This window comes from Ostrea edulis, chromosome 6 (genome assembly GCF_947568905.1).
Source record: "Ostrea edulis chromosome 6, xbOstEdul1.1, whole genome shotgun sequence".
Taxonomy (NCBI): Eukaryota; Metazoa; Mollusca; class Bivalvia; order Ostreida; family Ostreidae; genus Ostrea; species Ostrea edulis.
In genome coordinates, this window is record NC_079169.1 from 55,613,512 (window position 1) to 55,640,016 (window position 26,505).

Sequence of the window (26,505 nt, forward strand, 5' to 3'; positions counted from 1 at the left end):
AGGTAATGGCAAGGAACGAATATTTGTAGGCTGCATCCCCCCCCCCCCAAAGTCAGAACCCCCAATGTTGCAAAATTTACAATTTCAGTATATCTCTTTCTGCTTTACCTCAATATGTATTTAGATTTTATACAGTATCAACAAGTATTTCAAATGATAGAGACCTGTAATCTCTAGGACCATTTTGGACCCACCCTGGGATATTGAAGTTTACAACTTTGGTCAAGGGTTATCTGTTCCTTCTAAATATCCATTAATTTTCAATTTAATATCAATAGCGCACAAACACGCGAAGTTTGGCCCCGTCCAGGAGTCTGAACCTCTACCCTGGAATCACAGAATTTACAATTTTGGTAGCTTTCCTGCACTGCATGCCTATGCATTTAGTTTTTCTTACATCTGTGATTGTAGAGAAGATCTTTGAAAGTTGGTCAATTTATGGAAGTTTTTGCCCAGCCCCTGGAGTGCAGCTGTCCTGAAATTTTCAGTTTCTAATCTCCCTTGTCCCAAAGATGCTTCATACTAAATTTGAAAAGTACCGAAATGGTAATTATCAAGAAGTTCAAAATTGTGTAAAATATTGTAAAGCAGTCTTACTTCCCTACAGGGGAATACTTTTGGATTATTATAGTGGTGAATAAGGAATGAGAATGCACCAGTAACAGTATATCCCACACATTGTCACTCAATGGTCTATTCAATCAGTAATCATACTACAACGTAAAATCATATTTACCACTACCATACTTTTTGTATAGTTTGTGGTACTGTAACAACAAATCTACATATTTTTTCAAATTTATTTTATTAATAAATCTAGAATGTATAAATGTTATATTTTTCAGCCTTTTATTCATTCAAGCATAATGTAAATAACAGTATTTTAATACAAGATAAAAAATAAACCTTTGTTGATCGTTCATAATGAATGATATAAATGAAGACAGTTTCCGACTTCTTTTTTCATACCATGCATAGTGGCATGCCACCCGTTGGAAAAGTTGTTTTTATAACAGGTGTCCTGACAAAAAACTTCTAACAACAAAAAGGGATTTACTATACTGAACAAAATGAGCGACATTTCCAAGTCTCCAATATTGGAATGTAATCTAGAAGCTAAAAATCCTGCAACTCTCTTTTGTTCCCCTGCTACACTATCCACCATCTTCAGATCTATACTGTGACTAACTCTACGGGTATATACCTACACAACAGAGACAGGTGTAAGCATCACTTTAGGTTTTGATGATTGCTTAATGTCATGATAGTTCAATAAAAAAATCACAGATAATAGGGTGAAAACATACATTGTGTACACTTAATATTGTTCATAAAATAAATAGGAAACAGATATTTGAATTAAAAAGGCATCTGTTCCAAAATTTGAAGAAGAAAAAAAATTTGAAACATTAATGTAAGCATTTGTACAATAATTTTCAAAATGAATATGACTGGTCCCTTTGCATAGTAAATAGTTTGGTCCTCTTTTTGACTCCCTGGGATAGATGTATCATACATATGTACCGTGAGAACCAAACACATCAGCATAGGTTTAATTATTGCAGGAAATTAAAAAATTAACACTTTAATAAATAACAGAATACAAAGGAGTTATTACTTGCAAATGTAATACTGCACAAATTTTCCGTGATTCATTTCCTCCTACACTGTAGGAAAAATTTACCAATCTAAACCACTCTAGCAGTTCCACATATATATTGTTTTTCTGGAATCTAATGAATTGAGAAGAAAAATATGAAGCAGCTTTTGACAAATCTTGCGCAAACATAAAATGCAAGCCGATGATGGAGTGTTTTCTACGACGTTTCACCGTTCTGTTGGCTCCTCATGTCTCTTGCCATTAGGCAGGCAAAAATGGTCATAATCATTTTTTGTTTAACATCAACAATGTCCTCTGGAAGAGCATACACCTTAGCCCCAGCCTTCCTGGCCATGGAAATAGCATATTTAGCATTAGACATCTTGTCCTGTAAAGAAAAAGTGGTTGCATAAAAACTTGTGTGTTTTCTGTACCTCAAAAATAAATATGCATGTTTTTTCATCACGCTTCAGACAAAATTGTTGAAATCCAATTGGTCAGATCTTGGTCACTTGATGCCGTGAAAAAACCGTATCATGCGATAAAAATCCGTATTGAATGAGTAATTTATTGTCGGGTTCGACTTGCAGCCGTGACAAAATTGGCAAAGTGATAAGTTGTATGATATAGACCCCCACATATACAGTTAGAGGTCTTCGACGTGATAAATTCGTTACTCAGATAGATAGTGACTGATACGAAAAAATACATGTGAAAAGAAAACCTGCATCGGGCTTCGCCTCGCCCGATATGGGTTTTCTTTTCACACCATGTATTTTTCTGTATCAGGTCACTAACTAACTGTGTAACTAATAGTACCAAAATGAATTATCAGAAATCATTGTCAAACTAACTAGATTGAAAAATGTACCATCAGAAACAGGTTTTCTTTTCACACCATGTATTTTTCTTTTTTCTTTTTTATTTTTGTGCACATACCGGTACATCAGATATACATTAATATTATATCCAGAGAAAAAAACCCCCAAAAGAACAAAAAAGAAACAAAGCATATGAGCTGAAGGTATGTGGGATTTGAGAAAGAAAAAGAGGAAGAGAGAGAAGTTAAGAAAACAGAAGGTTTTATTTTTGTGCACATATCGGTACATCAGATATACATGTACATTATTTTATCACGCCTCAGACAAAATTGTTGAAATCTAATTGGTCAGATCTTGGTCACATGACGCCGTGAAAAAAACCGTATCATGCGAGTAAACTCCGTATTGGGCGAGTAATTTTATTTATCGTCGGGTTCGACTTGCAGCCGTGTCAAAAGGAAAGACATTTGACTAAGTTGTATGATATAGACCCCCCACATATCCAGTTAGAGGTCTTCGACGTGATAAATTCGTTACACAGTTAGTTAGTGACCTGATACGGAAAAATACATGGTGTGAAAAGAAAACCCGTATCGGGCGAGGCTTCGCCTCGCCCGATACGGGTTTTTTTTTCCACACCATGTATTTTTCCGTATCAGGTCACTAACTAACTGTGTAACTAATAATATCCAGAGAAAAAAACCCCCAAAAGAACAAAAAAGAAACAAAGCATATGAGCTGAAGGTATGTGGGATTTGAGAGAGAAAGAAAAAGAGGAAGAGAGAGAAGCTAAGAAAACAGAAGGTTCCATCGATTCCATTGGGCATCAAACTTTTTCTTTTTACCATTTTTATACGAAAATAAATTTTTGAGTTTCCTAAAAAAAATTCATTTGTGAAATTGCAGCACACACCATGTATTTTTCCGTATCAGGTCACTAACTGTGTAACTAATAGTACCAGAATGAATTATCAGAAATCATTGTCAAACTAACTAGATTGAAAAATGTACTATCAGAAACGTAACTCCCAGATAGACGAGCACATACAGCCATGATACAAGGAAAATTCACTTCTTTGATCTTGACTTTATTTTCAGACACATTTGATGTAGGAATGTGTGAAATAGGGAATCTACCCACACGGATGCGTATACCTGATACAAATTTATCTCTTAACAAAAGCCAGGAAGTAATTCATTGTTCCTTCAAACAGGTACTTGTTTTAAATTGATTTATACCACATGCAAATTTTAAAACTTGTATAAATCTGGTTTGCTGGAAGATTTAAACAATCATATAGCTTGCCTCTTCTCCGCTGCCATCCTTAACAAGGTCGTAATTGATCATCCCTCGTCTGATGCAATCAATCAGGTCAATTATTGTTCTGCCGTCGGAAAGGGTGGAATCATTAAAGCTGGAAAAGCTGCTCTTTTTGCCGCCTTCCTTCAGCTGAAAAACAAATTGACTGTGTCATTCTAATGTCACATAATATAAAAATTTTGAGGCAGACAATTGTCTGAAATATGAAAATACTAAAATGCTATGGCACATGATTTTTGCAGGATTTTAAGAATTCTGTGCAACAAGGCCTAAATTAAAATTTAGTGTCTTTCCAATTTTTTATGGACCCAGAAAATTTCCCTCTCCACCAGAGATTTGGCAGCTACTCCACTTCCTGTATTCCTTGCATGAACATTGCTTTTTTTATTTCCACAGTATAAAGCTTCTTCCTAATTTCTTTTTCTTGTATGAGTTGACTCAAGTCTAGATGTACACTAGATCATATATATGTACTTAAGGAAAAGTGATTTGCTCATTGAGTGTATTAAACATACTTTTTACCCAAAATACAAAAAATATATATTTTTCTTCCTATCTACCTATTGGTAAAATTGGTGTCAGAGTTGCTTGCGATGAGGAGTTTAACAGTATCATGATACACAGTTTAAGTGTAATCACCTCCCCTCTCCCCAAAGTTGAAAGATGGGTTTGTACAGTGAAATTCAAAGGGGCTGCATTGCATATACATGTATTTTAGAGGTCCCATACAGGGCTTTGGCACATTGTAGAGACCAATAGAATATACCACCAAGATGGCATTGTCACCTTTGCATTGGCCCATGCAATGATGGCTGCATCATTAATGAGAGAATCGCCTCCAGCCAGCTGTCGGAGAATGCTCAGCGTATAAGCCCTCATAAGCTGCCAAACAAGACCTGCAATGTTTGAACCATTTCCAAAGTTAGCAATGTTACACTTGCAGATTAGCTTTCAAAACAAATTTTTCATTAATTCAAGAAAGTCGTAGTGTAATATTTTATAAGTATAATAATAAAGTACTGTACATACCCAATGTCAGGGTGGTGTTGCCTTCGTTAATATCTGATCCGCTGATGCCAACCAAGGAAAATTTACATTCTTTTCCAAGTTCTACTACATAGTTACAATTTTCTACAAATGAAAAATAATTTTGTTATTCTGAATTCCTTTAATTCATAAAGAATATCACAACAGTATATGCATTTTAAAAAACACTCACTTTACAATATTTCATTAAAAAAAGCAAAGAAATGCATTTGTACCTATTTTCTCAAAGTTCATCCTTAATTTGTTGAACTTCTGGATAACTCTCTTCCAGTTCACGACCCCTGGCCTGACAATGTCATATAATTTGAAATAGACAAGACCGTCCTGTAGGTCAGAGTAAAGGTAATGTACATAGGGCTGGACTCCTAAACTGTTCATCCAGTTTCTGTATGCTGAAAAAAATCAAAGAACAGTCATATAAAACTTCCAATCAAAAATTCATTAGATGGTCAAATGAATTAATTTTTTTAGTGACATTGTATAGGAAAATGCTGAGTAATAAAATTACAATGAGGTTGGACTTTGATATCTCAAACATAGATTGTGAAGTACATTGATTTTCTAACTACTGTGAAGTGTGTGGGTACTTATTTTCACAGGATTCATATTCATTTTTAGCAGTATAGCAATGCAATAACCTTAATTCATAGTTGCGCAAAAATATATAAATCTCTATTTATCCATGATCGCACATAAAAGAAGTGCTAAATTATGATTGCATAAAATTATGCATAAAATCAGATTGCATCAAATCTAAATTATACATTGAAACAAGCATACACAGAGTATAACTACAGTGGAAATAATATCAATAATATCCGAGACATCATTGCGATAATCTTGTATGCCGAGTATAATCTCCAAAGGTATGAATGTCTTTGAGCAATGCATCCAAACTAAGACTTTCAGGAAGATATCTTACTTTTTTCCTCTCTGGTTTCTTCAACAACATCCATCTCCATATCCTCTGGTGGTTCAAGGGCAGGGTACTGGTTAAACAGGTTAGCCACAAAGGCCATGTTCAACTTGTAGTTACCACTAGTAACATCTTTAGGTGAGACGAAACTGCGACAGCCAATCTTGTCAGCTTCTTGTAACATTAACTCGGCTCTATTTTCCAAATCATGTTCCTAAAAAATACATGGGGCTTCTTTTTACTCTGGTTTAGTTCCTTCCTTCATTACAGTGTGAAATTTCTCTAACTTTATCTTTCAGCAAGTCCAGTTACAGGGTGTATTAAATGTATGATATAGATACATGCTGTAGTAATGAATCGGAAAATTGTGTTGTTTTGACACAGTCTAGCTACATTGCGTAAATGATACTGATACACATAGTTTGTGTGTTTTGATACTTACAGACATAGGGGGACCAGCCATAACGTTATTTTCTCTAGGTGCGATTTGCTCCAGTAAGTAACAGTAAGCTTCTGAATCCTGAAAAGACGGCAGGTTCAAATAAAAAACAATTACAAACTGTACAATGCAGAAGCACAGAGTAGTATCTCAATTTCTGTGATAACTCCTCACATCCTGCTGAAAAACAATTACTGTAATCGTAATACACTTCAAGTCATAGACAATGTTAATAACTCGTTTATTCGTTAGAAAAAAATATTAATTTTCTTTTGTAATTTAAAAGCATCATTTTGGAGTTTTGTTTACAAAGTTTCATATTATAATATCTTTTTTCTTAATGACGTAGAACGCAAATAAAAAATATATGATCATAGCTGTCGGCGCACAAACTTCATCTTCGTCCACTACATGACATTATTTACTTTCAGGATATCGCAGTTTTTATTTTCCTTTTTATGGCCTTCCTATTTTCAGTTCTTATGTCATTCCCTTCACAAATATCTTGTGCCATTTAAACACTAATGCCTCACTAAAATTCTGGTGATCTGATGTGCTTTCCATCTCGTGTTTCTTTGAGTGGGGGGTCAAACAATGGCCTACATAATATTTTCTCGTGCGCCAAGAATGGCGTTGGCATTGACGTCATATCGCGCAAATTTCATTACGGGTACGTTTATAAATTACATCACTTCTTTGCCGGTTATGACGTCCTGCAGTTATAAAACCAGTATATTACGCGAAAAAGTTAACCGATTCCATCGATATAAATTTGAATCCGATATATCTAATATGAAACTATTTGTTTTCATCTAAATCAGTGGTACAAAGAAAATATCTACTTATTTTTGTACGTGCTCCAACAATGCAGATATATAGCAACATCCCATTTATCTCTTTTATTACTTATTTCAAATTTTATATCTTTGTTTAGAATAAGTAAAAGTTTTCTCATGTAAAAAATCTTTTGGATCTGATACGTATTTCGAAAATTATTAACATTGTCTACGACTTTTTGGGACAACCCTCGTATATATAACTGTTTCCTTCAACTACTCTTGAGCATTACCTTAATGTCTTCTTGGAAATTCCTAATTCTGCGGTCAACTCCAGCATTTCTGAGGTGGTAGTTGACCCAGCGAATCAGGATCTGCTCTGGAGACAGTTTCTTCAGGTCCTCAGGGGATTCTCCCTCCTCTAGAAGGTTGATCAGACCAGGGTGGTTAGCCAAGTTGATATCACTCAACAGACCGATCTACAAATACAAGGAAAACTTCAGTTTGACATACACAAGCCCATGCATCTGTACTTCATGACTTTGAAGCGTAATCAAAGATGAAAATCGGTTTTCCGTTCATGTATTTGAGGTAGTAAACATAAACTGTCTAGGACAAGCACAACTAACTCCAAAAGGTTGACAGCTGTCCCTACTCCATTTATGAGGCGTGTCCTGATTTACTACATGTATCAATCACACTGATAATTTTCTTATAGGCCAATCCGAAAACATGAGTTATCTTTCCTTGATCCGGAACGTAGTACGCTTGCGTAACAGTAGGTTAAGACTTCCGGGTAGTATATTCGAGAAGCGTCATTATCAACAGTGCAGAAGGCCGCATATATATTGCTGTATAATTTTACAGCAATCACGCCAACAAATATGTTAACGTTAATAAAAGATCTCAATGCATAGGTTTACTTCATACACGTGAAAATAACCAACTTCGCCTGTAAAGATAATAGAAAATTAATGTTGTAAGTAGAGGAGGACACCCCCCCCCCCTCTCCGATAGGATGTTCTATCGTTAAACTGATGTAATTTCCTACGACGGGCCTGTCCCGAGACGCAGTAAGATTATTCTAACTAAACCCCCCTCCCCATTTTCCAGGATTTCACGTGTTTTATAACTGAAATTAGTATATATCATATATTGCATACATTTCCTCAGGATCTTTAGCCCGTGTTTTAATACAGTCAGATTTATAATAAAATATCAGAAGTTACTTGTTCAATATCAATGTAGTACATGTACATTCAGTGATGAAAGTTCTGCCACGATGTACGTCTAGGTATGTCGGACTGACACATCTGGATTCTGAAAATGTTCATCTCCTTCGATTGGTGAGTAAAATTTAACCCAGCCTGTAGGCCTACTTGTAAATGAAACAGAGGCCACTGACAGATTTCCAGCTGTCTGCCCACAAATTTTATACAGTTTCAAATACAAGTATAACCATAAAGAAATTCGTCGTCACAAACCATCTTTAAACTGACATTTAGACATGCAATGCTTTGAAAATAAAATAACGTATAATTGAACACCCTGAATTTATAGTCGGCAAGAGTATGTACCTGTAAATACAGCCATTTTGAGTTAAATATTTGGAGTTTTACTCAAATTATTTTGTAAATTTGTGGCTAAAGGGGGTGTCTAAATCTGTCATTGCAATTTCTTTTATGACACGATACGTGCCTATACATAATCAAGTAGATTTCAAGGGGGCTAAAACGAATAAAAGAGGGAAGATACAGAGATGTCAAAAGCATTGTATTAGGGGGGGGGGGGGGGGGGGGGGGGTAAACTTACCTATCCCCCAGAGAGTACATTTGAGAATACCCCCCCCCCTTCCGGATCACACAGGTCTTTGAAAAATAATTTATATCAGTCTAGCAATATTCAACAAAATTAATAAAAAATATTATTTAGTTACCTATTTTACTGCATTTTAAACATATCAGTTGATATTAACAATCCTAGCTTCATGCTGCAGTGTACAAAATGATTTGCACGTCCAGGTACTTTGGAGAAAGTTACCCAATGATTGCAATCTGGTTTATTTTTGAAAGAGTCGATTGGTGGTGGTGGAATAAATTTAGCCCTGATAAAACAATGAAAGCGTTGATTTCCTAATTTAATTGATTTTTTTATTTTGAAAAGAGGGGGGGGGGGGGGGGGGGGGGGGGGCATTTTACATGTATGCAAGATCTTCTCACCACAAACACTCGACGTTTTAAATATCTATAATAAAAAAAAAATTGCCTACAAAATAATTATGTCAGTCGTTATTGGAGACATATGTAAACAAATGAATGTCTGGGTGATTTCCAATTTAATTTTTAAAATCCCCCCTCCCCCCGAAAATCACTCCCGACTCGATTCTTCTTTTTTTTTCCATTAACATTTTCTTACTCTCTCGTACAAATGATTTCAACTGTTCTCGATTTTGAACAGCGCCCATACTAATATAACTATATATATAATATATGCGCAGTCTGACTGTGTTACTACCCGGAAGTTGTCGTATTCACACTAAATGTAAGAATACAAAGAGAGATAACTCACGTTTTCGGAAAGGCCTATAGTCCTAAACAACTTTAAAAGTGGATTGGATGCTTACCCTAATAACCTGCCATAGCAGACCAAGGACGAGATGAGGTTTGCACTTCTCTAGATCATCATCACCAATGTTGACGATGTTACAGCCAATAGACTGGGCAGACATCAGGGCCAAGTTGTGGTTTTCTGCTCTGCGATAAATGCTGAGGTTTGTTTTGTTGATGGCACGTTCATCAATGGTGTCTGGTACAGACTTGTTAATAAGTTTACTGTAACACAAAAAAATAAAAATAAAACCCGTATCTGGCTTTTTATATTTTTACATAACTTCACACAATATGACATGCAGTGTGTTTTCCACTATTATCTATCATTTACATTATGTCATTTATAATTCAAGGTGTAAATCTGAAATATGCTCCATAGAGCAATTTATTCATACCAATTTTATATACCAACGTTGTTTTTCATTATCAAAACATGGTGGTAATGCTTTGTTTTCTTTAATTCCCATTCAGTAATATTACCAACAAAAAAAAAACCCATAATGCTATATTCTAAATTTACCAAATGTTGCCGACCCAGATGTAATACAGAGTGACCCCAGCTTTTGTGAATCCTAACCCCGACCAATAGATTCAGACTCAGCTTACAGTTGTCTATGGATGAGTGTCAATAGCCTAATCAATTCCTAAACAGCTGATTGTACAAGTGTTGGGGTAACACATGGGCAGACACAGGGAAATACAATTTCTATTTTATAAGCACACTTGGTTGCCTGACCGTTGTGAAGTGCACTTGACAGTGTTACATAATCCACTGATGTATGATTATCTAGAGCCGAGACAACCGTAATTAGTCGGTATATGCTAATTTTTTGACATGTCTCTACTTAATCAGAAAATTGCAAACCATGCACCCTTTTTTCACTATAGATTGCACAGGTCATTAGCCATATAGATGTGCTTCTATGCTAAATGAAAAGACCATAAAACACAATGATTTTTGCACATCTTATACACTACATACTTGATGAAACCTGGAAAAACTGTACCAAAGAAACAGTGTATTTAATATTTCTTCAAATCAAATTTTAATAAATAGCATGCACTATAATGCACAGTTCAAAAAGAGTACAAATTGTTTTAAAAAATAAAATCCCTGAATTCATACATCTCAATTAGAACAAAAATCAATGCAATTCATTTTTCCTAGAGGGGCATATTCTGGAATTCAGTTGGCAAGGGCATCTAATTAGCAATGATTATTGGACAGCATTATACATCCTTACACAGTATAGATTGGGATAGATTTTTACTCTCATACAATGATTATTGGACAGCATTATACATCCTCACACAGTATAGATTGCGGGATAGATTTTTACTCTCATACAATGATTATTGGACAGCATTATACATCCTCACACAGTGTAGATTGGGATAGATTTTTACTCTCATACAATGATTATTGGACAGCATTATACAGCCTCACACAGTGTAGATTGGGATAGATTTTTGCTCTCATACAATGATTATTGGACAGCATTATACATCCTCACACAGTGTAGATTGGGATAGATTTTTACTCTCATACAATGATTATTGGACACCATTATACATCCTCACACAGTGTAGATTGGGATAGATTTTTACTCTTATACAATGATTATTGGACAGCATTATACATCCTCACACAGTGTAGATTGGGATAGATTTTTACTATCATACAATGATTATTGGACAGCGTTATACATCCTCACACCAGGGCTTGAAGCTAACTTTTTATGTCACCAGTCCAGCCGGACTGATACGGTATAATTTCAACCAGTCCGCAGAAAAATTTACCAGTCCAACAGAGTTTTCCAGAAATAATTAAACATATTTCGTTAATGTTATTAAAATGAAATTTAACTCGATATGCCTCGGACAATATTTCAATGTTCAATTAAATGTGGGATTTATATATTACGTCTTCATATATTTACAGATCGAAGCATGCCAAATGTGTAAATAAAATTTCATAAACTTTATATTTTCCAAAATGATGCTTTAGAAAATTAACCAGTCCCATCGGACTGACTAAAACAAATGTCAGTCAGTCCGCCAGACTTTTAACCAGTCACAGTCTGACAGGCATATGTTAATTTCGAGCCCTGCACACAGTATAGATTGGGATAGATTTTTACTCATACAATATTGCTGATAGGCCTCTATTCACTTCCTTTGTAATGATGTTGATATTAGCCATATTTAGAAGGCATGCTTCAAGTTGTAAAGAATTCTTATGGCCAAGGAAATTCTGGTGAATGTTGTCCATCTAACAATCATTGATACTCACCATGAGAGGATACCATCCTAAGTTGTTGTTTTTTTCTTAATCATTGATACTCACCACAAGAGGATACCGTCCTCACCATGAGAGGACACCATCCTGAGGTTTTTTTTAACAATCATTGATACTCACCATAAGAGGATACCGTCCTGAGTGTTCTTGTACAAGTCCTCACCCATTGATGACAGAGGGAGGTATTTGGCACAGTCTGGGTCATCAGCTAAAGCCCTGTCAACAAATAGAAGCAGGCATGAGAATTTTACATGACATATGTAGAAGGTTCTAGTGACAAAAATATAACTGCTTGCTATTTATTTCCACAGAACTAAAACTTACAAAACAAACTTAACAACAAAAGGAAAGGATGTAAAAATATGAAGCATTTTGATACATTTGAAACATAACAGTATCTATCAAGCAAAATTTTTTATGCTGTAGCAAATTGGAATTTTTTTTTTTTTTTTGGTCTCCGAGTTACTTGCACTCTGTATTGTAAACAAGTCTGACAAGAAATATTATTTGTAAAATTCTCTAATATCTACAATTTCTAGCCATTAGAAATACCAAACCTCATAAGCTTTACAAATCAATGAACATAAATTATAACAGTAATTTCTACATTGTCAGTCAAAATATGAATGCCTCTTTAATGCACTTACTATTTTATGTTCATTACAGGACAGTTAAAAGGCCAAATACTTCCTTAGGAATAAAATCATCAGTTCATTTCCATTAAAATGCATATATATCAACAAATGAATCACAGCTAACAAAATGAAGACATGTCACAGTTTAAGGGGGCATTACAAAAGTGTGTGGCCTGCGGGTGCTTATTCTACTAACTTTAAGGGGGCATTACAAAAGTGTGTGGCCTGAGGGTGTTTATTCTACTAACTTTAAAGGGGCATTACAAAAGTGTGTTGCCTGCGGGTGCGTATTCTACTAACTTTAATGGGGCATTACAAAAGTGTGTGGCCTGAGGGTGCGTATTCTAATAACTTTAATGGGGCATTACAAAAGTGTGTGGCTGAGGGTGCCTATTCTACTAACTTTAAGGGGGCATTACAAAAGTGTGTGGCCTGAGGGTGTTTATTCTACTAACTTTAATGGGGCATTACAAAAGTGTGTTGCCTGAGGGTGCCTATTCTACTAACTTTAAGGGGGCATTACAGAAGTGTGTTGCCTGAGGGTGTTTATTCTACTAACTTTAAGGGGGCATTACAAAAGTGTGTGGCCTGAGGGTGTTTATTCTACTAACTTTAAGGGGGCATTACAAAAGTGTGTGGCCTGAGGGTGTTTATTCTACTAACTTTAATGGGGCATTACAAAAGTGTGTTGCCTGAGGGTGTTTATTCTACTAACTTTAAAGGGGCATTACAGAAGTGTGTTGCCTGAGGGTGTTTATTCTACTAACTTTAAGGGGGCATTACAAAAGTGTGTGGCCTGAGGGCGCCTATTCTACTAACTTTAAGGGGGCATTACAAAAGTGTGTGGCCTGAGGGTGTTTATTCTACTAACTTTAATGGGGCATTACAAAAGTGTGTTGCCTGAGGGTGCCTATTCTACTAACTCTAAGGGGGCATTACAAAAGTGTATTGCCTGAGGATGTTTATTCTACTAACTTTGATTTGGGCATTGTTGTGAATTCAGTACAGTGAATTATCTTACTTATTCGTAAATGGTTTAATGATTTTATCTTTTATGTAAGCATGCTACAAAACACTATGATCATTTCCATCCAGCGAATTTCAAGACTTTAAGCCCTGCTTAGTATATAAGCACACCTCCATATTGGCTTGTAACAGTTGTCATCCCGTCTTCACAGAAACAGAGAACCTTGCTGAATGCTTTGTACAACCTGTAATTTCCAAACCTGATCGACATTTGAGTTTGAATGAAATGCATGAAATTTACTACATATGCTTTTAAGCAAAAGTAAATTGAAGCAGGAATAACACTGGTTCTTTTTTTTTTTTTTTTCATACATTCGTTTTTCAAAATATAACACATGATCGATCTCGATGTACTTTACGTGAGACATTTTACCTCAGTATATATACTTTATCAGTGTTATCCAGCTTTACATCTTCGTGCATTATGTATCTTGACACTGTTAAAGGAATTTGTTACGATTTACAAAAGTTAGACTATCTCTCGAGTTCATCCAACTTTACAGGCAACCCCAAAAACAATGACATTCACTTGTTAGTCCTTCGTAATATCACACAGTGAGAAAAAACAACTCCAAAGGTGCACTTCAACAATGAAAAAATTGACGGGATATTTCCAAGATAGCAAACTGGTTATTTGTCACACATGAACCCATATACATGTTGTAAAGCACAGCACACACTAGCACTCTGGTGTGCTACCTATTAATCCAATCAGCAAATGCTATTTCATCTTCCTTTTTGACACTATGTGTTGTACCCTCTACTGAAGCTTGTGATAGTCCCCCAAGAGATTCAACATTTTTCTTTGATCTGATCACAGTTTTCCAGTGAATACTTTGATCACTGCTCTTCAGGTCTGCATAGATCTGCAAAAAGTGGTTGCCGATTATTACACAATAGTCATGGCACCATACCTGTTGATCCAGTCCGCAAAGGCTTTTTGTTCCTCGTTTCGAACGGTGTGGGTGGTGCCCTCAACAGAAGCCTGTGAACTTCCTCCCATTGTCTCCACATCTTTACGAGTTTGTACTTGCTTTTTAAATGTTATCCCTATATCCATTTCCTCTCTCAAGTCGGCATACATCTGTTGTCATAGCAATACATCAAGAAATGTCATAATGTTACTGATGCAAAGAAGTCAAACAAACACAATGCAAACACGATGTCATGCAACAATGCACAAAACAAAAAAATTGCTGTAAAAAGATGTTTACACCATTTGTTTGGCCCTCTAAAATCAACTTCAATTTTTTTTTAAAACAGACTGATGAATTTTGATGAAGGGTGAATATACAATTTCTTATACATGTCATTTTTAGAAAATAATAAATATTTGGATTTTCCCAGAGTCATATTTTGATGAAAAAGTGCTCACATGTACATAATTATTTACAAAATAAAATTTGTCACAAATAACAATGTTTCACAGTCAAGATCTACACTGAGCACGATTGTCACAATTTCCTGTCATTTTACACAAAACACAAATTCTTATAAATAACGTTTCATTCTCAAAATTATAACAGTCTCATTGACAAGTCCAAACAAATCATAAACTTTATTTATAGTCAGATTACATAAAACGAAAACGGGTACAGATGTAGAATTAAAACTGACCAATTAATCAATTTATTTCCACCGCAAAAAGAAACACTGGTGGAGTATCGCCTATTTAAACACCTAATTCATACGGCCAAGCTGGCCCCTAGCACTCACAGTTACTCAGGTAAGGTCCATGTGGATACGATTATATGCTTGAATGATGGTGTATACGCTACCATAACTTTGAGAGATCAAGAATGCAAAAACAATGAACTATGTTTTACAGCACCCAAATTTTACTTCAAGAGATCGATAGTAAATTTGCTTGGCTATATACCAAAAAAAATGGGGATTGTGATTTCATTTCAAGAGATAAAGAACTTTGCAATATCGGAGTTCGAGCCATATATCAAGAATCTCTAGTCACGAACAATTTTGTGTTTTCTTTCAGCATGATAATCGTTCGTAAGGCTAGTTATGTCAGCAAAATAGTTATATAGTCTGAATTCTTTCTGGTCTGGGATTTTGAATAACACATTTTAGTGTAATTGTCAAAAGTGACTGTGTATGTATGTATCAATTTATTGTTACGATAAAAGGTGCAAGCTGTTATGTCAATAGCAATGTTCCTTTCCAGTTAAATGCGTTTAAAAAAATTCAAAATGTCTCGGAAAAATACATTTAAGTCAATTTAAAACCCTGTACAAAATGCATGTGATGACAGGAGATAACAAACACGTCTAATCTCTCAAGTTATCAAATCACCACAGACTGGCCTAGAGGGGTACATATACAGGACAGACCCACTACACTCTGAATGCAATCGTCATCAAGTAAAACAGAAGGCATTACAAAGTCCACAAGATGCATGTTTGTTTTTTCAGACATACAGATTACCTTTAAGTATATATAACAGACCTGTTTGAATTCCTCAATGTCGATTTTGTTATCCCTGACTTTTGTATCGTATTTGGCAATAAGATCCCGGACCTGATAGTTTGGGATTTTGATCCCACAGAGTTCCAGGGCATGTTGAAGTTCTGATACATCTATACTGCCACTGCCATCTTGGTCAATCTGCAAAATCAACAAAGAAATGTAAACTACAGAATTACAGCTCTGCCAATCTAGACTGTATCCATACATAAATATATATATAATCATTGTACTGTTCTGATAGTCAAACAATACTATAAGACACACGGTCAGACACTAAATTCATTTTCCTATGACTAGGATGTGGGTGTGGGTGTCTATATTGTTTCGGTCTGTGAATCTGTCACTTAATTAAGCTTTCCTCAGCTTTAAAACTTGAGTCATAACCTTTGAACTATACAAGGTAAAGTCTTCAAGCTTGGTGAACTGACTATGAAAGACTAGTGACATTTACCGTATTAATTTCAAATTTGCTACAGTTGGATATGGTCAAGCTCATTCTTGTCAATAATTGGCTACTACAATAAACAACGTGAGGAGAGAAGCGGATTGTAACCTTTATTTAGTGAAGATGGCCAAAAACATTTATCTCTTCATTTTATGTCCATTTGAAAAATTTTCACTCATATAAAGACATCTGCCTGACTGTCACAAGTTGTAGGTGAAGTACCACCACAGATTTTAACCTATGCTTAGTGCCTTGGGCCAGCTAAGCAGTGCAGCAGTGAGAGTTTTCTAACGTACGCCCATCGCGGCACAGGACCTCTGTTTTTAAGGTCATATCAGAAAGACTTGTGATTTTCACTTCTAAATGCTGAGCAATCACCAGCTATGTTAACTACTTGGCTAATTTGCATAACCATGGCAGAAACGGGACTCAAACTCATGACCTTCTGGTCATAAAGCAAACACTCTACCACTCAGCTACCAGGACCAGTGACCAATAACACAAGACTGTACATGTACAATATTTACCACTGCAAAATGTTATCCTTCCATAACATTACATAAATCAAGTTTCTAATGTATATATACTAGTAATACGACAATCACTTTCAAACATTAATTTGAATAATGTAGTTTGTACAGTGTCACAAATTACTATTTGTAAAATAAATTTTCCATGTCCATTCTTTTTCAATATTATAAAAATGATTGTGTCAATATAATGTCAGCTGGTATTATGTGTAAAAAATTTAATTTCTTGATTTTCCATCCTTCTGCTCTTCCAAGAAATAAATTACACTATACTCTTTATATAGGCTTATGTGCCAAAAAGAAATCGGACTCCTATTTTGGAATATTATTTTATGAAAATGGAGCTTTATTGTATTAATACATTCTCCTTGAAAATTGATTAAAATGTCAATATTTCTGATAGTTTTCTGACTAGAAATAATGGGCTTCATGTGTCAACCTAAACTACTTTCAGGTGCTTATTAATGAAAATTAACTTGCTAGAATTAGTTAGTACCTTAGAAGCTGTGCAAACACATATATGTAAACCATGTGTTGAATTTAATTCCTCTTGCTTCCAAGGTCACCTATGAAAGTCAAGGTCTCTGGAATTCCAAAACCTGTTGTGTACAAGCTACTGTAACACAACTAATTTCAATTAACCTTTCAGGAATGGTACTCTACATAAAGATTTTGAGTTCTATTGTTTATCAGGGAAATTCTAAAATTCTTCACGTGCAAGATTTATAAGTTCTTGGACCAATTTCCATCAAATTTTCAGGAATGACACTATCATAATTACAAGTATCTCAGTTTCTGTAGTCCCCCTCCCCAAGATCAATAAATATAAAATGTCAAGATCATTGTAAGGGGTACCGGGTAATTTTTAAATTCACTGTGTATTAATTTTTGTAGTACATTTTCTATTTAATTTCAAATTACACCTTCTGGGATGCTATATGGAACGACTAGGTGCCTTAATTTGTTTTGTATGATGTTTTATGTCCTATTTGAGAATTTTTCACTCCTGTTGAGACGTAACCAGCTTTATGTGTCACAGACTTCGATCTATACATGGTGCTTACAGCCAAGGTAGTGAGGGTTGTATATCATACAAATGCCCAACGTGACATGGGATCTCCATTTTTAAGGTCATATCTGAAAGACCCGAGACCTTCTCCTTGATGGCGGATGGCACAGTAGCTGCTGTGACCCTAGGGTACCTTACTGCTGTCAAGATTACATATAAAAGCTCAAGGTCACTGGACAGAAATTTTTGAAAATTTTTGTTTCACACACTATTTTACAAAAAGCCATAGTGTAAGAGATGTTCCACTATTCAGTTAGAATAAGGGCCAAATTATACTACATGTATTAGTAAAAACTTAATGCTTTAAACTTTTCAGAAAATTCACACAAACTTTACCAGGAAATCTCAAAACTATCTGAGCAAATTGAACATTTTAACAAAATGTTTCACAAATGGGAAATGTAAGCCCCAATACTCACACACAGCACATTTAGATTTACATACATCACGCTTTTTAAATCTTTAGAGCATACAAATACTTGTTGAAATTCATGGATTTACTTTATGATCACAGAGGTAACAATGATACTACAACGCCACTATATTGTGTCATGGATTACAAGGAAGTTTAGAGTTCAAAATATGGAAAATTCATCTTCAAATACAAGTAAACTTTGTTGGTCATTAAAACTCTTTCCTCCCAGGAAGCAAAACATAGTGTAGTGTTCTCAGAACACATGATTACAATATCTTGCATTATTCTGTTCCCAGGGTGTCAAATATTATTTCAAAAGACAAGGCCAAAATAAAATATTCCCCTCTGCATTCCTTTGAAACCAGTGAATCAGTTTATTTCTGTTATCAGCCTCCGAACACCTAGACACAGACGCCTGACTATGATCTGTCAGTGAGAGTGAAAAAAAATTACTTTTGAAAGGTGACTCAACACCCAGCCTCAGGATCACGAGAACTCCACTGATACCATGACTGATAATATACCATGTCATGGAAGTTTGTTCCAAATTATTTCAAAGAAAGGAAGAGGTGGATTTCGTTTGGCAGAATAAATGATCAAGTCATCAGACAACATGAATCAAATCCTCTTGATACAGAATGAGTGTGTTCATATTTCTAAAATCAAAATAACTTCAGAATGTGCTTACAAACCAGGGGGATTAATTAAACTCTCAGTTCAATATCCTCCACACAAGTCCTGTTTACAATGTAACAAGACACTTGTGATCATCTTGTGAATGAGTCAAATATTACGCAGAGAGAATCCTGGCCACATCTTCTCACCAACACACTCCCTGACCACAAAATCAAATTATTAAAGGTGAATAAAGGATCACAAAGATTATATTAGGAATAATCGCCACAGATGTACAATAAATGCCTTAAACAATTCTGTATACCATATGTTAATAGGCATAATACCAATTAGTAGACACCACAACTCATAAAGATAAAGAATCCCCCCTGGGGCATTAGACCTATGTGTTTATATGTTGATGACACCCAAAAAGGTTGATAAACATCTTTATGACTTTATGAGTAATAAAGGGGTGATATCAATGGCTGCTTATGGACGTCTGAGGCAATATCAAACCACTGGTATGCAGCCACAGCCTTGAAGAACATGTGGAAAAAATGAAACCAGTTTCTTGAACAAAGACCAAAAACTTTCCCTTGTGTATAGTAGGGGTTATATTGATTGCAATCATTTTGTTAAAAATAAATGGCCCCCGTCTGCTGCCTTGTCTCAAGCTAGTAATTCTTTGATGTTGGCTTTCTTAAGTTTCACCTGTGAATGTTGAATGATTGGTTACTGGACAACACTGAGGCTATTCTCTCTCTCTGTATTTACACAGCTAATTCTTCCATGAATAGAGAGATTAAGTGCAGAAGTCTTCCCCACTGTTGACAGTTTTGTAATAGATTGGGTTGGTCTGTTCCGCAAGGTAAATAAGTTTTCCCAAAAATAAACAACACCTACCCTGTCACAGCTTATGGTCCTTGTGAAAATATTTTCCTTTATTTGTATGTATTTTTCTCCTTGATTTTAATGTAAATATATCTAGTTGTAAGAAGATCAAATTTCTCATAAGGGCAGATAACTTCAATAAGGCAAGAACCCTAAAGATATGCATACATTGTTCAACGTTTTTACATACAGGTTGGATTCTGTAGACTGTAGCACATACATGTGACCTTGACAGCAACTATCTGTTTGACAGCAGAGACTTTGAAATAGACATTTCCGGAAATACTAGTATATTTTAAAATACTTCATTACCCAATCCATTCATACAACGCCGAGATACAGTCTCATGCTCAGTATATGCTTTGTATACCCAAATTAAAGATCATTCATTTATATACCTTAACATGAATACACAATATTCAACAGATAGCAGACATGACTTTTAAATCTGCAGATTCAGCTGTATTCACTCGTGTACAAGTGCTCTGGCACTTTAATGATTGAAATCAATAAGGATCTAGATCAGTTATCTGGAGTTGATACCTTATTTACAATGTTTATGTTGACACATTATCATATGTCCTCTGTTTTATCCCCAACAAACCTCACTTCACAAATTGGGGTTACACATGCAATCTTACATTGTGTGACCTACTTCTTGGTATAGTAGACAAATCAAAACCAGTTTGACAACTTTGAAATACCTTTAATAGCATCAGACTGTTAATGTGCCACAACACACCTTTACTTTACTAGCAAAAATATTTTAAAAGCTTGGAAGGATCATACAGCAAATGACCCTAATAGTTGTGTCTCTTTTTGACCTCATAAAGACGGGGACTTTTAAGGACTGATGGCAGCACCGAATTGCGTTTAATGTAATGCAAAAGGACTTATTTTACCTGTGGCTGTCGTGTTTATTCTGACATTTTTATAAGCTCTTTTACTTTAAGATCGCCTCCTCTGTGATATTTAAATGATATGCTGATCACACTTAAAATACATGAATGAGCAGGATTACAATCTTATAGTAGTTTAACTTTCGACATCACATATTATCATGGTATTTGGGTGTTTAAGGTGTACCAACACACACAATTGTAATGCATAAAGAATGTAGGTGGGGTTCAGAAGAGCGGATCAATAAATGAAGATAAGGTTTTTGTTTGTTTCTTTTTTTGTTTGTTTGAAAAATCAAATTTATCAAAAGGATTCCAGTAGTTAATATGTTCTGAGATAATCAATCACATTATCATATCCAACAAGTTATTCATCAAAACTTGCACACACCTACGTTAAGTGTCTAGGTACATGGATCAAATGCCATCTTCACCACATTCTTCCCCAAGTTTGTACAAATAAGAACTTTCTTACTCCTCCACACAGAATTAAAGATCTCCTGGACTACCGACTGTTTCAATCAGGGCTCTTTATACAAATAAAAGTCCACATTAAAATTTTGACAGTAGATTTCTGTGGGACTCTGTGGAAAAATTCCAATACAAACATCTAATATACAACGATAAGACTTATCATAACCTCCTAATTCAGAAATCAATAGCAGTGGATTATCATACATTAAAATGTTTATTTTCAATATCATGCACTTAGAAATGAGTAACTTCTTGATTTTGTGATCAAGCCTCTTTTCTTTCTTTGAACATCCAATTGTTTTTCTTCTCAGTAAGTTTTTATTCATTCGTAGCACCTAATATCAATTCTTCACTATAGTCCATGCATAATTCATGGCTGATTGTCAATTCAGTCTACAATGCATACAGTTCACTTGATGACCAAAGCTTACTCTGAACCACTAACAAAATAACAGGAAGTTTCACAACTGATGAGGAAAATCCAACAACATGAGAAGTACAACTAAGACACTTGACAATCTATCAAAGACAACTGACATATATAAGCGAATCTTCCCACTACAGTCTACTTAGTCCGAGCAGCGTCACCGGAAAACCACTGGCCCTACACTTTCCTGTATCCTGTCTTAGGGGTTCCGTTTATCTGCCTTCCTCTCAAACAATCAACTATAGTACCCAAAAACCCAAAACAGCTTGTTCTATTAATACACATCTGATAACATTTCAATACTTGGCATATCTAGACATGCTGATGTTCCTTTGATACACGTTCTACAAATTTACATTTAAAATTGTCGATAGAGTTAGTGCATGTTTATGATGGGTGTGTGTTTCCTTCCGATGAACCCACCTGAATAACCTATCACCTTCTAGCACATTCCTACCTGAATTTTATACTTTCCTAACCTAATCAAGATGTAAATCACATTTAGCGTCCACTCCTATACATAGGAATTTGCCACTTTTAAAATGACAAACTCAATAAACATACTACTCTTTAATGGTCCACAAAGCAAACTGACAAACCATCTGGAATACTGTGCTCTTCTCGCCCCAGTTTTCTGACAAGGTCTAGAGCTACCTGGTCTCCTAATGATGCTCGCTATCTCATGTCAATGTCTTTTACAACTAGGAGAACCTCGATTGCAGTCAGACTGTAATTTTTTCCTGAGTATGCACCAATGTTTACCTCTTAAGTAGCCATCGTCTGAGCAATTTATCAACACTTTATTTGATGAACTTATATTGATTTGTGAGGCTCATGTTTCAGTAAAGTATGAAATCTGTTTTTATTACTTGTTCAATATTCAAATGAGATTTCAGCTTGATTCATTAACATGTACTTGCCACTGATTTTATGACAGGATTGAAGTTTGTAACTTTTTGAGAGAGTTGTAACTATTTTGGGATAAACAATTTTCATCTGGCGTGAATAAAACAACCCTTGACTTGGTAAGAGGAAAATATAGGGAAAATTAAACAGAAATTATGCATGAATATTACGTCCATCCCAGCCAAGTGCACAATAACTAGACAACTGCACTGTTGCTGTTCCTGTTATTGAATAATACATTTTCATTTGTTTCTAAGACTTTTTCTTCCTTGTGAATAACAAAATATTTTCCTGATGTCTACGAAAAAACAGATACCGTACACTTCAAATTTTTCTTTACACAACTTTATTACATTTCACAGATCAGAAGATTAGCAGGTCATTTCCTTGTTGGACAAGTAAACTAAATGACAACAGTAAAAAGGAAAGGGGAAATTAATAAGGGAAATAGTGTTTATCTACTGAATTACAAAAGAAAATATTCAAAATTCATAATATAGTAACTTTAAATATTCAGTTCTAAAGTGTGTTCCCTACGACTTTAAATATGTGTTACATGTATACATGAAAACATGCTGTAAATAGTTATTTAAATATTCAGTTCTAAAGTGTGTTCCCTACGACTTTAAATATGTGTTACATGTATACATGAAAACATGCTGTAAATACAAACATAAGAATAAAATTGAGCACAATAAGTACATTAAATGTACTGCTTTATAGGCAGACCATCTGGAAAAACTAGTCACCATGTTCATTTGTATGGGTCACCTTTACACCTTGTTTCTGTCGTAAAATACATCAATCACTTCTGGCAGGTAAACTCATCTATACATCTGTACATAATCAGGCAATATCAATTACCTATCTTCAATAACGAAATTCTGTTGTTATGATATTTGATTACACATCTTTCATCAATGATTGAGCTAGAAATGTTTTCAAGTATTTTCTCATTGGTCATATCTATAGATAATGACTAGGTTAACTTTAATATTATGCCAAGTTGCATAATATTTCAGGGTTAACATATACACAGATATACCTTTAAAAGATCTTTACAAATTATTTGTTATGGAATATTATGTAACTTACAAAGTAGAGTTAACAGTTATCATGTTACTATAAACCTAAAAAAGTATTTGTATGACATCTCGCTTTATCAACCCCCAAGTTATAATCATTACATACACCATGCATTAGGTTTTGTCCCCCCCCCCCCCCCCCCCCCCCCCCCCCCCCCCCCCCCAATGTTTCTGTGTTTACAGGATTACAAACTGTCATAAATTAAAATAGACAACCTCCCAAAATTGGAACAAATACGATACCTTGTAGGCTGTATTGTGGAAATAAACCTATTGTATTTTTCAGTGGACATGGTGGGGCTTACTCAGAATCTAAACTTCATGTAGGGTAAACATTAGTTTTGCTGATCATTTTCCAAGTTTGTGTGTGACATCATGCACAAATGACAACAAAAAATATGGCTACCCCCTTTTACCGGCCTAGAGCATTGAAGGGGACTCCGAACGGTCACGGTCGCTCTCACTGAGATCGAGTGACAATCGGCCGCAATGAACTACAACTTACCGTACTAAAGGTTTCCATTAACTCACAGAGGTGATCATCTGTAATTGCTAAAGTCTGTCGGATAGACATCTTGAAAGTTTGAGGACTGTCCTGATCTGTGTTTAGGAGTAAGGGTGGGCCTGTACTGTCACGTGACTTCTGTACAAAACGGAAGTAGAAAAGTCAGGGAGGTCCTAAAAGGGGAAGAATAACTCTTCTGTACACTCAAAATATTTTTACCTTATGTGGAAATCCTTAGCTTATATTTTTCAAATTGTTTTCAAAAATCATATGTGGGGAAAAACAGTAATAATCTTAATATTTTATATTATTGACTGTTTTATCCTGATTGAAATACATTACCATATAAGGAAATATTCCCAGACAAAAATACGTTGAATGAATCACCTGACGGTAAAAGATCTGTTGTTAATTACGATTACCATTACAATATAAGCTATCAATTGTAGATACAAGAACTCACTCTATAGGGAGCATGCCTATGTCAACGCAATATTCCCTCAGGATCCGCCCCAACGTGAGATTAGGCTTAAATAAATTTTCCCAATAAAATTTGAAATTCATTGAGGTATTTTAAAAGCATGGTATTGCAGACGGACATGAAATTTAATGAAAGAAATAAAAGGGGGAGAAAGTCGTTGCATTGATAATACAAAATATGCTGCTTGTCTAGCTATAATCATTTAATTTCCGAACAGTATATGAGCAAGGAAACAAAAACCTTTATGCATAATCAACTTACCCTACACAGGGGAATGAGTGTGATGATGTACTCGCTCGTCTTTGTTTCTCATCTGTGGATGCTCAAGAGTTTTAACTTACGATGGCTGGATATGAATGACTCATCTCTCTCTCTCTCTCTCTCTCTCTCTCTCTCTCGTGCTGTTAATTTTTTCAAAACTGAATGGTCTGATGATCAACATTTTAGAAATCAAGTACTGGTGAGGAGTAGTGCGCTGTACAGTGTCACGCCATTTGAGTCGGAAGCTAATCTAGTCTGTCTTGAGGTATATTCGGTCCATTAAAGTTATTCAATTATATAATATTAATCTCTCTCTCTCTCTCTCTCTCTCTCTCTCTCTCTCTCTGAGATATTCATATGCCAAGATCATTTTGTGTCATGTGTCCTATGATAATGGACTGTGTTCACAAAAATTATTTCGAACTAAAATTAAAAAAAAAAAAAAAAAAAAAAAAAAAAAAAGATTGTGTGGGAGTATTTATAGTCAAGTTATACATGTATAATTGGGGCTTTGAAAGTAAAACTGGGAAACACATCTGCTTAGAGGAATTTAAATGCCCTCAAAAATATAGTTTTCACACTACACTACCGTGATTTGATAAGATTGTCAAGTGAATATCGCGGAAAATGTCATTTAATTTGATAATTCGTTTTAATAGAGTTAAGACTGATATCCCAAAGAGAATATATGCTTTTAAAAATAGTACAGGATATACGGAGGACGACGTTACTAAAAGTCATTGAACTCTCCCGACAAAACATCCTGGATCCGCCTGTGCATATGTTAAAATATGCTGATCCGAGGAAAGAGAAACAACTCGTTTTCTCTCCACGACTTGTTTCTCTCTCGCTTGCTGTGCGCCCACCAAATACATGTACCAAGATACTTTGTATTGCAACTGTTGGCTTGAGGAAGACACTGACCAGTGTGCGAAGAAGCTGGAGTACCCGGAGAAAATCCACATGTCCTAGTGGGCGTCTACCATACAAACAAGCACTGCTGAGTACGAGAATCGAACCCAGATCGCAAAGGTGACACAGGTGCTTGTGGACAGGACTTCCGGTACCCCCTTCTTTTATTTTTAAATGTTCAATTCAGAATATCTGCCCACCCTTTAGAAATTGAAACTGGTAGATATTCAAAACCATGTATTCCAAAAGAATGTCGTTTTTGTCAGTTTTGTAAAACTACTGTTGAAGATGAGTTACATTTTTTATATGACTGCTTCATGTATAAAGATATAAGAAAAAATATTACCCTTTGAACATCTACAATTCAGACGATGATATATCAAAGGAAAACCATTGTAAAGTACTATGCAATCCTGTCAATGTAGTTCATGGTAGAAGGTTTTGTGAATTTTTACATGAATGTTTTGAATTGCGCACCAAAAGTAGAGTGCTATAACTACATTTAATTTATGTAATATGCAATACTAAATTGCATACATAGTCTAATATCACAGGTACATATCAAATATATACTTGTATTTACATATATGTAAATGAACTGTTAGTAATTAGTTTAT

General features: G+C 35.2%; 1 protein-coding gene across 7 annotated transcripts; it reads right to left on the minus strand.

Moving 5' to 3' along the window:
• Positions 1 to 747: 747 nt before the first annotated feature.
• LOC125683618 (plastin-3-like) lies at positions 748 to 25,081 on the minus strand. Of its 7 annotated transcripts, none has more exons than XM_056140124.1 (15): positions 24,977 to 25,025; positions 24,577 to 24,621; positions 24,235 to 24,372; positions 15,950 to 16,108; positions 14,404 to 14,573; positions 11,949 to 12,044; positions 9,544 to 9,751; positions 7,214 to 7,399; positions 6,148 to 6,225; positions 5,712 to 5,919; positions 5,005 to 5,181; positions 4,772 to 4,873; positions 4,529 to 4,638; positions 3,728 to 3,871; positions 748 to 1,988 (listed from the first exon to the last, which is right to left on the minus strand). In XM_056140124.1, exons 2-15 carry the CDS (start codon positions 24,577 to 24,579, stop codon positions 1,818 to 1,820), a joined length of 1,950 nt encoding a protein of 649 aa, XP_055996099.1. In that variant the 5' UTR covers positions 24,580 to 24,621; positions 24,977 to 25,025; the 3' UTR covers positions 748 to 1,817. The 7 variants fall into 7 exon arrangements, with proteins under 7 accessions (XP_055996099.1, XP_055996101.1, XP_048780920.1 ...); XM_056140126.1 differs by lacking the exon at positions 24,577 to 24,621 and adding an exon at positions 24,698 to 24,762 and having other exon boundaries at positions 24,235 to 24,407; positions 24,977 to 25,003; XM_056140125.1 differs by lacking the exon at positions 14,404 to 14,573 and adding an exon at positions 14,189 to 14,355 and having other exon boundaries at positions 1,675 to 1,988.
• Between the last annotated feature and the right edge of the window lie 1,424 nt (positions 25,082 to 26,505).

What these genes read in the sequence shown, in the direction of transcription:
- LOC125683618 (XM_056140124.1), bottom strand. An exon ending in CAGGACGGTATCCTCTTATG is followed by an intron (nt 9,752 to 11,948) that starts GTGAGTATCAAT and finishes TTTGTGTTACAG; the next exon opens with TAAACTTATTAACAAGTCTG. An exon ending in TGCTATGGCAGGTTATTAGG is followed by an intron (nt 7,400 to 9,543) that starts GTAAGCATCCAA and finishes TTGTATTTGTAG; the next exon opens with ATCGGTCTGTTGAGTGATAT.